At 46.3% G+C, this 12,201-nt stretch overlaps 3 protein-coding genes across 7 annotated transcripts in view; 1 reads left to right on the top strand and 2 right to left on the bottom strand.

Moving 5' to 3' along the window:
* The window catches only part of Hml (hemolectin), a 14,423-nt gene extending 11,724 nt beyond the window's left edge, over positions 1-2,699 (bottom strand). Inside the window, exons 1-9 of one of the 2 annotated variants that reach the window (XM_026812152.1) lie at positions 2,484-2,699; positions 2,276-2,422; positions 2,085-2,212; positions 1,862-2,021; positions 1,664-1,791; positions 1,508-1,603; positions 1,090-1,433; positions 428-998; positions 69-356 (exon numbers count right to left, since the gene is read on the bottom strand). In XM_026812152.1, coding sequence (XP_026667953.1) covers positions 69-356; positions 428-998; positions 1,090-1,433; positions 1,508-1,603; positions 1,664-1,791; positions 1,862-2,021; positions 2,085-2,212; positions 2,276-2,422; positions 2,484-2,575 — 1,954 coding nt within the window. In that variant the 5' untranslated portion in view covers positions 2,576-2,699. Of the gene's footprint in view, positions 1-68; positions 357-427; positions 1,002-1,089; positions 1,434-1,507; positions 1,604-1,663; positions 1,792-1,861; positions 2,022-2,084; positions 2,213-2,275; positions 2,423-2,483 lie in introns of both variants that reach the window. The other variant, XM_026812151.1, reaches the window with a different exon arrangement.
* Positions 2,700-2,799: 100 nt separating this feature from the next.
* Positions 2,800-5,428, bottom strand: LOC108623318 (C1GALT1-specific chaperone 1-like protein). The gene is made up of 4 exons (XM_018021743.2): positions 5,009-5,428; positions 3,997-4,945; positions 3,629-3,930; positions 2,800-3,552 (listed from the first exon to the last, which is right to left on the bottom strand). The coding sequence occupies exons 2-4, from the start codon at positions 4,787-4,789 to the stop codon at positions 3,406-3,408; spliced, it is 1,242 nt and encodes a 413-aa protein (XP_017877232.1). The 5' UTR covers positions 4,790-4,945; positions 5,009-5,428; the 3' UTR covers positions 2,800-3,405.
* Positions 5,429-5,925: 497 nt separating this feature from the next.
* Positions 5,926-12,195, top strand: LOC108623351 (calpain-D). 4 transcript variants are annotated; one of them, XR_003388947.1, is made up of 11 exons: positions 5,926-6,707; positions 7,424-7,788; positions 8,018-9,390; positions 9,516-9,749; positions 9,895-10,287; positions 10,356-10,657; positions 10,741-10,777; positions 10,845-11,170; positions 11,257-11,422; positions 11,503-11,599; positions 11,689-11,780. XR_003388947.1 is itself a non-coding variant. In XM_018021804.2 (11 exons), exons 1-11 carry the CDS (start codon positions 6,430-6,432, stop codon positions 12,133-12,135), a joined length of 4,011 nt encoding a protein of 1,336 aa, XP_017877293.1. In that variant the 5' UTR covers positions 5,926-6,429; the 3' UTR covers positions 12,136-12,195. The 4 variants fall into 4 exon arrangements, 1 of the variants encoding a protein (XP_017877293.1); XR_003388948.1 differs by having other exon boundaries at positions 11,257-11,368; positions 11,454-11,599; XR_001916538.2 differs by having other exon boundaries at positions 11,257-11,368.
* The last annotated feature ends 6 nt before the right edge of the window (positions 12,196-12,201 follow it).

Here is a 12,201-nt window from a genome sequence, read left to right on the forward strand (position 1 = left end):
GCAATCTAGTGTTAAAAATGATTCTACTGTATATAACAATGTTAAAATTATTATCGTGATTGTCTTACGACAAGTATCGTCGGTTCTCCAGCCGGCCAAAGCGACCACTTTCTTGTGAGCGCATTGTCTCACGTAGACGTTCATCGTGTCGCAGGCACATTTTCTTTTATCAGAGTCGACGCAAGAACAATAATCCCAAAGACAGGCGGACTGCAACTGGGAGATAGTGATAGTGTTGGAACACGCGTGGAATCTGTTGTCTGAAAGTAAGCTCGTGCAGAACTGAATGGCTGCTTTGGAAACGAACGGGTTAGACTCGCAGGAGTGAGTAACGTCCGGATACTCGTCGCACACCTCTGGAAGAATTAGAATACGAAGATTATAAATTACGCTCGAATTTAATTAAATTATTTTTTATTCAAATTACCTCCGATGTTCTCTGTACGCCAGGAGGCTGCGAACATCGCGACGCTCTTAGTGTGCTCCCCATTTTTAGTCACCAAGTCATCGTTCTTATCGCCGTTCATATTCCCGCACAGTCCCACAGTATTGTTCCACATGTTCTCTAGAACTTCCACCTGCAGCATCGAAGCTCCGTCCCATTTTAATTGAACACCCAAAGAGTCCAAGGTGACGATGATAAAATGCGCCGAGAGGTCGACTCTCAACGAGGACAGCTGCGCCGGGATGGGAAGAAGCCTCTTTGGTGTTCTGAACTCTGGCACTCCTTCCTGATTACGCTGAAGAATGTATTCTTTGTCTTGAACGAAGATCCTGACGATTCTAAAGCAATTCTGGAATTTGCAGCTGTTCTCCACGGTTACGGTAAAGAGTCTGTTCTCTGCTTCTTGGACCAGCACGTGGGAGCAAGAGCTCGTGAAACTGTACACGTTGTCGTCGAAAGTTTTGTAATGCACGCCACCCCAGGTGAAGCAAGTCGCCGGGACTGGTTTCCTTTCTTCGATCAACATCGAATTCCCCAAAGGATTGAACAGTATCTGCTTTTACACGTATGTTGAAATTGTAATTGATCAGCAAAAATAATTTCTGAACATTACAAGCCAAAGAAATTATAATTAAAATTATTACCTCGTTAACAGTATGATTGTTATAACTTGCAGTGATTCCATAGTTACTCAGGCCGTGCGAGCTGTACACGTTCTGATAAGTCCAAGAATGATTCGTCTGCTTCACGTAGGAATTATACGTGGTGCCCAGATAGATTACGTTCATATTGTCACTGTACTTGCATTGGGGAACGGGCTGTGGCTCAAACAGACCGGTCTCGTAGTTGCAAACGTAGGCCGAGGCCGGTGGAAACTGGAAATCCACGCCATCGGGGCAGCTGACGGTACAGGAGAAAGCATCACCGACTCCGCCGCATACGATGCCTCCGTTGAAGCCCAGTTTCTCTCCGTTGCAAGCGTCCGCAGCTTCATTCAACAAGATTTCATCATACATTTATCAACTAACATCGTTCATTAAATAATAATTGCATTCTGCTTACAATACTGGCACTGCGGTCCTTTGAACGCCTGCGGGCATTGACAGACATTCGATGGGAGACAGTTTCCATCGTTTTGGCAAGGAGGATCACACACGGCTACAATACCAAGAAATAGATACAATTTTTCGTTTAAAATCTCAATTTTGAATTACAAACCTAAGCAGTCTGGTATAGAAACCCAATCTTCTCTGGTCGGCTGCCAGTTCCCATTCTTACAAATCAGATTTGTAACAGTAGTTCCATCAGGGAAGATGAAATTAGGTTTGCAGGATATAGTACATGATCTATCCAAAAGATAAGAAGTGTTAAAAATAAAATATTAATTCAAATTAATTATTAAAGAGCTGGTCGTACTGTGAGTTGCAACTTCTGTGCGAGTTGATCACAAGCGGAGGAAAATTCATGCACGGCTTGTTCTCGAATTGGCACTGGGGTCCACTGTAGTCCTCCGGACAGTTGCAGCGATTAGGTGCATCGCAGATACCGTTGTTTAAACATTCCGGCAGGCAAATAGCTACAATTTGTACAATTCGTGTAAAGTTCTGAACAGATAAATCATTTTTCTATCGAAACTCACGTTCACAGTGAGGAATAGACGTCCACTCCGTCCCGGAGACATGCCACTCTTTATCCGTGCACTGTATCGCCAGTTGCGTCACTCCGTTAGGAAATTGATAGCCATTTGAACAAGTTGCAATACATCCACTGCGAGGAAACAAGATTTTTATAACGAAACTGCAGACAAATTAACATTTGCGAATAAATCACCTATCTAGGGAACATTTTATGTCGCCCTTGACGGGTTTGTCCGGTTCCTTCCTGCAACCACCTGGGAAAATCGGTCTCCTTCCTCCCTTGGTACTCTTCACACCCTCATAGCCGACTTTCGGGGACGCATTTAAAGTAATCGTGGTACTAAAATCATTTAACAGTTACTGCCATTATTCAAGTTGCCTCTGCGAGAAGATCAACTCACTCTGTTCTGTCCGTCTCCGTGTATCCATTAACCGACTGGTCAAGAATCACAAGGACTAAGATGAAGACGTTGAACAACGTCTTCCGCAACATGCTGAAGTATCTACTCTCGTCGTGTCATACTTTGGAAGAAAGTAACGTTACGGAGAAGTAACACCGAGTATGCTATTAAACGCAATTCTTCTTTTATATAGCCACCTCTAAGAGGAAGCGGATAACCGATAACTGAAGTCTGACTTTGATAACTAAATTCAAGGAAAAATATGGGTCATTAACGAGATCGTTTATGGGTTTCGGGAATGAACCGACGCGTTCACTTTCACAAACGTTGAATTTATTGTCTGTCAATTTATAAGCAATTTACAGAATAATTGTTTGGTAGAAATGTGCACGGAAAAAAGCGTACGTCTACATCGTCAGGTACTGTTAACGGTTCGCTCACAGATCTTGGAGAACATCGTCTGGTCATTCCCACGAGGGACAGACAATTCGGGCAGAGAACGGAAAGATGTTCCGGTATTCGCGCTTGCTAGACTGGAGCCGTGATTTTGTTATCGTTGTTATTACGAGCGTTAATGAGGACCTAATTAGCTAGATAACGTTGCGATTAACTAACACGGGAAGTGAGTATCAACCGGCATTCCCCCGTTCTCTGCTGTACATTCATCGATAACGGAGCTTGTTAATAAACCGATAAAGAGTGTTCGAGTCACAGTGATCACCCGTTTATAAACAATATACAAACAACCGTAACGATTATTAAACTATCTGACGCAGCTAACATTAGTGATGCATTAAAAATTATTATAACACTTATGAGGTACTTAGTAATCTTACGCTGCCATATACAAAACAGTAAAAAAGTTGATCAGTCTGTTACAGTAGCACCTTACACAGATGAATTCTCTTATTATTAGTTAAATTTAATTGTTATCTTTAGATCGATAATTCATGTTAATCAGTTGCTCCGGTTCGGAGTACTTCGCGTGCCAGATTTTATAGTAAGCGTCGCTGGAAATGTCCTGTAAATACGTGATGTTGAATTCATCCTTTAACGCGATTTTCCATACCTAGAATTGATAATTGCCGAATGAGTTTCTCAACATAAAACTGGAAACGGAATATATAGGAATAAGATGAGCGTACATCTTCCTCAGGTACGATTCTAGCTGCCTGTTTCCTTCCGAAAGCAGCTTTCATGTTCAGCACGTGGAAGTGATACAATAAATAATTGAACGTGCGCATCTTGTCGGGCTCGGCGACGTTAAAGGTAATCGAGGTGAACGAACAGCATTCTTTTTCAATAGGATACAAGGCACGATTCCAATAGACGCCGGTCTTGACGACACCCCATAACAGCGATTGCAATGAATACCCATGGAATGTTCCCCTTAAGTACTGGTCCCTAGTGTCCGATGGATGAATTCCCATAGAGGCCAAGTGCTTTGCTGTAATCATGAAACAAACGGTCCAACCACGCTGCGGTTCGAGAAAGGGAAATAAGAAATATTAACCGAGATAATAGTCTTCCTGTTTCCAATACTTGCCGCCCACCAAGCATTTCTCCGAGCTATCAAACTTCTTAATTAGCTTGCGGAGAACGGGCGCGCTAATCACGTATCCTGCGTCGGCCACGTTATATGCCTGGCCCCATAAAACGACCGCATGACCCAGATAATAGTCTTGAGTATGATTCAACGGAGCAAGCATATAACGTAGATTCTCGGGGATCACCAGCGTTTCGTCCTTCACGAAGAGGAGCCATTGCAACCGCGGCTTATCTCTCCAAATGTAGGTGAAGGCTTCGCACAACAGCTGCCAAGAGGAGGTCAGCTTCACGTCGAAACTGATCACGGGCACGTCCGAGTCTTTCTTTCGCCCGAAGAAGTATATCCTGTTGCAACGTTTGCCCCAAGTATCTCGAATAGCTTTGGCCAGTTTGATCTTCTTTACAAAAACTACGCATGTGATATCCACCTGCGATTTCAGCCAATCCGCTTCTAACTCCGTTTCGCTTTTGGGCCCATAAAGATAAGAATCCAGATCAAGCTCTCTCGACTTCAGTCCCTTATCTTTCAACAATTCATTGTACGTCGTGTTATCCGATTGCTTCCAAGTTTGGAACAGAGTCTCGGTGTTCGTACTGGATAGGAACCAGCCGAGGAGATTGTTCCTGCTCGAATGGCCAGGAGTTCTGTGGTAGGCATAATGTAAATTCTGTGCTAGAAGCAGCAGCAGGGCGAGGAAGAAACCGATCCCGAACCCGATCAGAAATACAGAACGCGGTTTAAGTCGGTTGTGACACATCTTACGGCTTTGACATTGGTCTAGCGTTACGCATCTCTGTCGTAGAGCTGCACTCCGTCGGAAATAGTCAGTTTATCATCTAATTGACCCTCGTTGAACCTGTAAACCTTCGATCGCTTAAAGCGATTAGCCAAGCTTCGAGCTCGTGAATGTACTCTGAAAAAAATCGTCGAGCTCAGCTGGTGATTCCGCAGGAAAATCGGTGGATCTCATACTCACTGCCGCGTGAACTTCATAAATCTGTTCGTTCCGCTGAATTTGCATACATGCTCACACGTGCTACTGGGTATAAGACGCGAAGTTTGAACACTGTGCTAGATCAACAGGTCACAGCATCTCGCGTATATGATAACCTAACCAACGAGTAGATTTATACAATCTTCGTGAAGAATCGAGTGGCAAGCATTCGTCTTGAACATTTTATCGAGGATGTAGGCATTATGCATTTACACGATGTTACTTATCGTCATCGTAAATCGCGATTTGTGGCATTATTATCGAACGCATGTTCTACTGCAATTGGTTTCAAAGCAATAACGTGCAGACGGAATAATGAGGTGAATGAAACGAGTAATAAACATCTTATCTTTATTATTCTGTACTACATAGAGAAAGCTGAAGTTTGTAAAGTTATGTAGATTTCGTTTAATAGTGATTTACTAATTATGCATACGTGAGTGTAGGGAGTTAATAAGAGAATTTCGAAGGATATCAAAAGTAAATAACAAGAAATATATTCTGTGCAAGTTCTTTCTTTTTATTAGAAATATTTACATAATACATTTCTTAAAAAAATGTGTATACAGAAGATGAAGTCATGATCTGTTAATCCAAGAAAATCATTTATTTATTTTTGAGGGATGAAATTCTGAACGATCATACAGCCCTGCGTTGCATTGATGTACATGCATACACGCATACACGACAGTTCGAATACACATGCAAACACAGTCGCGAACGACGATATCTATATACATTGTTCGCGAGCGATGTTTCGTCTTAGATATTTCCCGAGTGAATAAACGAATCGTCCGGTTCACGGACTGATGTAGACGCGTTCCGGTCCATTGAAAGAAAATCTATAACAGAATCTTTGAGAATCGGAGAAGAACAAACGAAAATGCGTGAGAAGTGAGAGGAGGCGAGACACGGAGGAGAGTGCGGTGGTAAACCGAGGGAGGATTATGCGTGGTACGCGGTGAAAAAACGTTCGCTGTGCGCGGGTTCGTGTTGCTCGCGGATGGTGTGATGCGACGACGGAAAGAACGGGAGAAAACGGGCAGAAGCGGCGCGAGACAGGCGGAATAAAATAAGAAAACGGTCGTTCCGGTGGCGTTCGGTGACGGTGTTAGCGGCGGTCAAGGAGGTGGCGGTGGAGGAGGAGGTGGTGGCGTGAAAAAAAGATGGCCGCCCCGGAACATATGACAAAGAACGGCGGGCGACCGCCGCGGCCGAACGGAATCACCTCGAGACGCGGTCCCGTCGATCTTTAATATCTCTGGACAGCGGGTGTCGTGGTGCAGTGTCGACTATTGGCCCGGGAAGACTGAAGAGACGGGCAGCGAGCGAGGAAGGGATCGGTGGCTAGCAAAAGTCAGTGATCCTGTCAGCGAAGGAGCCATGACTACTACGTGTAAAGAATGGGCTCGATCGCATCGGTGTTGCAGTGGCATTGCTCGGAGTGCGCCCTGATAAACCCGACGGAGAGCACGCGATGCGCCAGGTGTGGGATCACGCGGCTTAGCAGCGATGAGAGGGCGAACACCAGGCCACGGAGCCTGAGCTCGGCCCGAGGGGAGGACGACGACGAGGGAACGCGTAGGGACGACGACGGAGAGTGTCTTTCCTCGTCGAAGCTTCGCTTAGTCAGGCCGTCAAACCGGCAGCGTCGGCCGAGCAAAACCGATCCCGTGCATCGGTGAGGAGAAATTTGTTTAAAGTCTCTGTGTCTGGGTACAATACTGACCAAAAGTTTCCCATAAACGCTTACGCGAATTTCGGTAGCAATTTCGTTTCGACATCGTGTTCGTTACGAGAGAATTATTAGTTAGAGTTAAAGGAACAATTATTGATATTTGCGACGTCGAATCGATGCGTAAATTGTCAGTGGAATTCGGTATGACCGCCCGAGGCAAACTTTTGGCCGGTAGTGTATGTTTCAAACCCCCTCCCCTTTCTCTCTCTCTCCTTCTCTCTTCTCCCCATTCTTCGATTTCTCGCGTGTTTGTATACAGTCTACCGAATAACAACTTCAACGACTCCGTTCGAGTTAGAATTGTTATTTACGGTTTTACAGTGTTTGCCAGCGTTTTAGCATCTCCTATTTTCTTAGTACAAGGAATTTCCAATAATTATCAGATACATAGGAATGCACTTTTGGAGAACCTTACAATTGAACAATTGAAAATGCTTTATCATAATATAAAATACACTGAAATAGCGCAACAGATTTCAATGAGTCACAAGTGATTTAAAACAATAGAAGCTATGTAACATCGACTTCGTTCCCAGTCTGATAAAAGACAGAGCACACTGAATTACATTTTTAGAATCAGTAAACAAGCACTTCCTCTTTTCTCTCCAATACATTCCCATTAGTCACTGGCTGGCTAACAATTGATATCCGACTTGCAGCTCCGAGGGGAATTTGAATTTCCCGTGCAATCACTCAGCGAAGAGGCAGCACCATGATTCTTGGATTAAGATTAGTAAAAAAGAGCAGCAGATTCGGCGATACTCGTCCCTGCCGTCGTTGGTGACGCAATGGACCTGCGTTCGTTGTCTGTTGGAGAACAGTTGCAGCTCCGGTCTGGTCTGCGTAGCCTGCGCCGCGAACTCCTCCCTGACCGAGGCCGATAAGCGTCAGATCGGCGCGCGGAAAAGCAAAAAGCTAAATTTACGCAAAACTAATCGTCGCAGAGCCGCGAACGAACTTCTGGCCAACATTCTCGACGGCGTCCATGCGACCTGTCCTACGAATGTCGAAATTGTTCACAAAGGTATTGTAATTTGTACACTCAACGAGATGATTTCAATTATTGTATGACTAAACTATAAAGAATGTTGTAGAGATATTAATTGTAATACCACTGGACAATTATTTAAATGATTGTAGATAAGATTGTATTGTATTGATTGACCAAGAAAAAAGTATTGTTCTCTGACTCATTGCACTAATTGATTGCGCAACTGTTTCTTTTAGTTGTTTATAGGAAAATCGTTTTACAGATATGGCACAGTTAACAAGTATAAGCCGTAGCGAGAGGCGGCAGAATCGAGAAGACTGGACACTGCCGCCTATAGAAACCTTGGAGTCCGCCGCCACGCTTTCCTACACGACCAGCAGCACCGATACACCTCAGCATTCACCGAAAAGGCACAGTCCCTCGATATACGAACGAGTGAAATCGAAAGTGAGCCGCTCGCTGTCGAACGGATCCGTTGTACATAAGTTGACCGAACACGCGATCCAAAGGCCGACGAGTCTGGTGGTCTCGGAGTCTCAGCAGCACGACGACGCCCTGTGGAGTTGTGACAACTGCACGCTGGACAACGCGCCCGGTCTGGAGCAGTGCGAGGCGTGCGAGGCTCCGAGGAGCCCAGTGCCGTGCAGCGGCGTCGTGATCAGCGTCCCCGCTTGGGAGCCTCGAGCTTTATCTTCCGCGGGTCCTCTGTCTTACAGAAGGTCGTTCTCGGACGTCGAATCAGTTACGAACGTGTCCCAGAAGAAGATCGTGAATCGTCGAAGCCTGAACGAGGACGAGCCGCCCGCGGTGCCGCCGCATTCCGTCGGTTTCAGCACCCGGCCGAAGTACTCCTACATCGGCATCACCGATCATGACGTGCCGCCGCCGTTGCCAAAGAAGCAGAGTAACAAGCTCAGCCTCATGGCCACGAAGGCGCACAGCGAGGCGACAAGTCCCGTCGGCGATTTACCAAACGTCAGCACGCTGAAGCGCATGTGGACCTGCAGGAAATGTTCGTACGCGTACAACCCTCTCTGGTCTACCGGCTGCGACATCTGCGGCTCGTCTCGGTCGCCGCCTTCGTTGATGCAGCCGAGCTTGATAACGGTTACCAAGGATGAGACCACGTGCTCGATGCACACGCAGTCGCCTATCGTCGTTTCCCGGGACAGCGTGCGGTACATCCCGCAGAAGACTGCCACGTTGGCCACGGCCGAGTCCGACCTCGACGAACAAGCGGACCCACCGTCGCCCGCGTGGACTTGCAAAAAATGCACGCTGCTGAACGCGGCGTCGAGGACCACCTGCGAGGCCTGCGGCGGCTCCAAACTGAAGAGTATCATGCGTTTGGAAGATGCGACGCTGCGGAAAGGCGAGAGTTGGGTCTGTCCGTCGTGCACCTTGAGGAATCCGTTGTCTGCCCAGACTTGCAACGCCTGCAAAACATTGGCTGATTTCCTGGACGTACCTAAGGACACCAGATTCTTCGGCTCGAGGAGCCCGAGTCCGCGGCTCTGCACCACTCCCGTCAATTCGAAGGTCGTCACACCGAGGCACAGGAACTCCGTCAGAAGGAACGGCTCGTCGATCGCCGAGAAGAGACACTCGAGGATCAAGGACTCCGGCCACGGCCAAGTACGTTTTACTTTAAATGATTTACAAGCTTCGAGAACGTGTGAATTTTGTTGAAAAATATTCGTTTCCTCTGATTTCATTGATCCTTCGTTCATATAATCGTGAATGTATACGAATTGATTTAGTGGCAATGTAAGCTATGCACGTACGAGAACAAGAGTACAAACGGGGTCTGCGAAATGTGCGAAATCTCGAAGAATCTGTCTCAATTATCGGTTGAGAGACCAAGGATAATCGAGCCCGGGATAAACACGCTCACAATGCAACGGCAGGAGAGCGTGGTTATGGAAAACCTGAGGCAGCTGGAGGAAAGGGAGGCGTTGGAGAAATGGGAACGAATCGTTCGTTATTGCAAAGAGGTGAGTGATCATCAGAATTTTAACTTTATTAAAAAATCACAATGTGCAAGTTTCCTATATTATATACATGTATTTCTAATATCAGTTTATCGTGAGAATAACATTAAATGAAAATGTTTCTACTAGAAGTTTATATGTTTGGTAGACGAACGAACCGTTCGTGGACGATTCGTTTCCACCGGCTCCGAAGTCGTTATACTACAACCCGGCTGAGACGAAGGACAACCACGTGGTGCAATGGAGAAGGCCTCATCAGATAAATGTCGACTCGAGCGTTGACACGAAACTGCCCTGGGCCGTGTTCAGGAAACCGTTGCCCTCCGACATCTCCCAAGGCGTGCTAGGGAACTGCTGGTTGCTCTCGGCGTTGGCCGTGTTAGCAGAGAGCGACGAACTCGTCAAGAGGGTATTAGTGATGAGGGAAACCTGTCCGGAAGGCGCTTACCAAGTGAGATTGTGCAAGGACGGGAAGTGGACCACGGTCCTGGTCGACGACCTGTTACCCTGTGATAAAAGAGGCCATCTAGTGTATTCCCAGGTTGTGATACATAAATACATGTTCACAGTTTTATTTTATTTTAGTTTAACATTGCATCTCTGGTTTAGGCGAAGAGAAAACAGCTTTGGGTGCCGTTAATCGAGAAAGCCGTGGCGAAGATCCACGGGTGCTACGAGGCTCTGGTGTCCGGACGCGCGATAGAAGGTCTGGCGACGCTAACCGGTGCTCCCTGCGAGAGTGTGCCTTTACAGCCATCCGCCTTGCCCAGCGAGGACGAACTCGACAAGGATCTAATTTGGGCTCAACTTCTGTCCTCGAGACAGGCCATGTTTCTAATGGGTGCTAGCTGCGGCGGTGGCAACATGAAAGTCGACGAGGAGGAGTACCAACGAAAAGGTTTGAGACCAAGGTATGTAAATGAACGAACCTCGATATTACAATTTCAGCGTCGACAAATATTTGATTTATATTAGATTAATCTTCTTTCTCCAGGCATGCTTATTCCGTTCTCGATGTGCGGGATGTACAGGTAAATAGATTTTTTTTACAATCGATTCTAATCAGTGTATTCGAATAACGCGGTATATATCATCTAGGGAATACGATTGCTGCGATTGCGAAATCCGTGGGGCCACTACAGTTGGAAGGGTGATTGGTCGGACGACAGTCCGATATGGACGCCGCAGCTCCGTGAGATGCTGATGCCACACGGCGCGTCCGATGGCGTTTTCTGGATCTCGTTCGACGACGTGTTAAAGTACTTCGATTGCATCGATATTTGTAAAACGAGGGTCGGGTGGAGCGAGGTCCGACTACGCGGCACCCTGCCACCGCTCTCCTCCCTGAGACACTTGTCCTGCGTGCTTTTAACGGTACTAGAACCCACCGAGACCGAGTTCACGTTGTTTCAAGAAGGACAAAGGTACGTGAAATAAAAAATACAGATAAAATTGATTAGTTTAATCAATAGGTAGATCGACGTTTGCATTACTGTTAACAATTCTATAGGAATTCCGAGAAATCGCAACGTTCACAGTTGGACCTGTGCGTGGTCGTATTTCGTACGCGTTCACCAGCGGCGCCGGAAGTGGGACGTTTAGTCGAGCATAGTAAGCGACAAGTACGTGGATTTGTTGGGTGTCACAAAATGCTTGAGAGGGATTTGTATATTGTTGTATGTTTGGCATTTAATCATTGGCACACAGGAATGGAAGATACTTCCAGTTATCCTGAATACGTTCTTGCCATTCACAGTTCAAAGAGACTTTTAGTTGAACAAATATCCCCGCCGGCGTTCGTCTTAGCCGATGCCATAATTAGTTTAACGTTAGCCAAGGGACAGCGACACGAGGTAACCATCCTTCGTAATCTCTGCTTTGTTTATTGCCTTTGAAAATTGTTAGAGTCGTGCGTGAACGTACGTGGTACATTCGTTCGCAGGGAAGAGAGGGGATGACTGCTTATTACCTGACTAAGGGTTGGGCCGGACTGGTAGTGATGGTAGAAAATCGTCATGTAAATAAGTGGATCCACGTTAAATGTGACTGCCATGAAAGCTATAACGTCGTGTCCACGCGAGGACAACTCAGAACTGCCGATAGTGTTCCCCCGCTTCACAGGTAAATAAAAATGAATTATCAACGCAACTGGCAACTGGCATGCGTTCAGAAACGAGAATCATGTGCCTGCGTGGCTCATTTTTTCAGACAAGTCATCATAGTTTTAACACAGTTGGAGGGTAGTGGAGGTTTCTCGATAGCACATCGACTCACGCACAGACTAGCGAACAGCGGTAACCTACACGATTGGGGTCCACCGGACACCCAGCATTGTCCCCAGATCGACACCCAAGTCGAGGGCCTGCACAGTCCCCGTTTGATTACGTGAACAAACAAAAACTAGGACAATGTTTAAAAAAAAGAAAACGTATCTCGTTTTTTTGTCAAGTAAGAG

Source organism: Ceratina calcarata, unplaced genomic scaffold (genome assembly GCF_001652005.2).
Source record: "Ceratina calcarata isolate Rehan_Ccalc_2016 unplaced genomic scaffold, ASM165200v1 scaffold260.2, whole genome shotgun sequence".
Lineage (NCBI taxonomy): Eukaryota > Metazoa > Arthropoda > Insecta > Hymenoptera > Apidae > Ceratina > Ceratina calcarata.

Coding starts and splice junctions, on each gene's coding strand:
- LOC108623318 (XM_018021743.2), bottom strand. CDS start 4,789: ATGTGTCACAACCGACTTAAACCGCGTTCTGTATTTCTGATCGGGTTC. Junction 3,931..3,996: donor ACAGGAAGACTATTATCTCG/GTTAATATTTCT, acceptor TCATGATTACAG/CAAAGCACTTGGCCTCTATG. Junction 3,553..3,628: donor GAATCGTACCTGAGGAAGAT/GTACGCTCATCT, acceptor TATCAATTCTAG/GTATGGAAAATCGCGTTAAA.
- LOC108623351 (XM_018021804.2), top strand. CDS start 6,430: ATGGGCTCGATCGCATCGGTGTTGCAGTGGCATTGCTCGGAGTGCGCC. Junction 6,708..7,423: donor AAAACCGATCCCGTGCATCG/GTGAGGAGAAAT, acceptor TCCGACTTGCAG/CTCCGAGGGGAATTTGAATT. Junction 10,288..10,355: donor GCCATCTAGTGTATTCCCAG/GTTGTGATACAT, acceptor TCTCTGGTTTAG/GCGAAGAGAAAACAGCTTTG.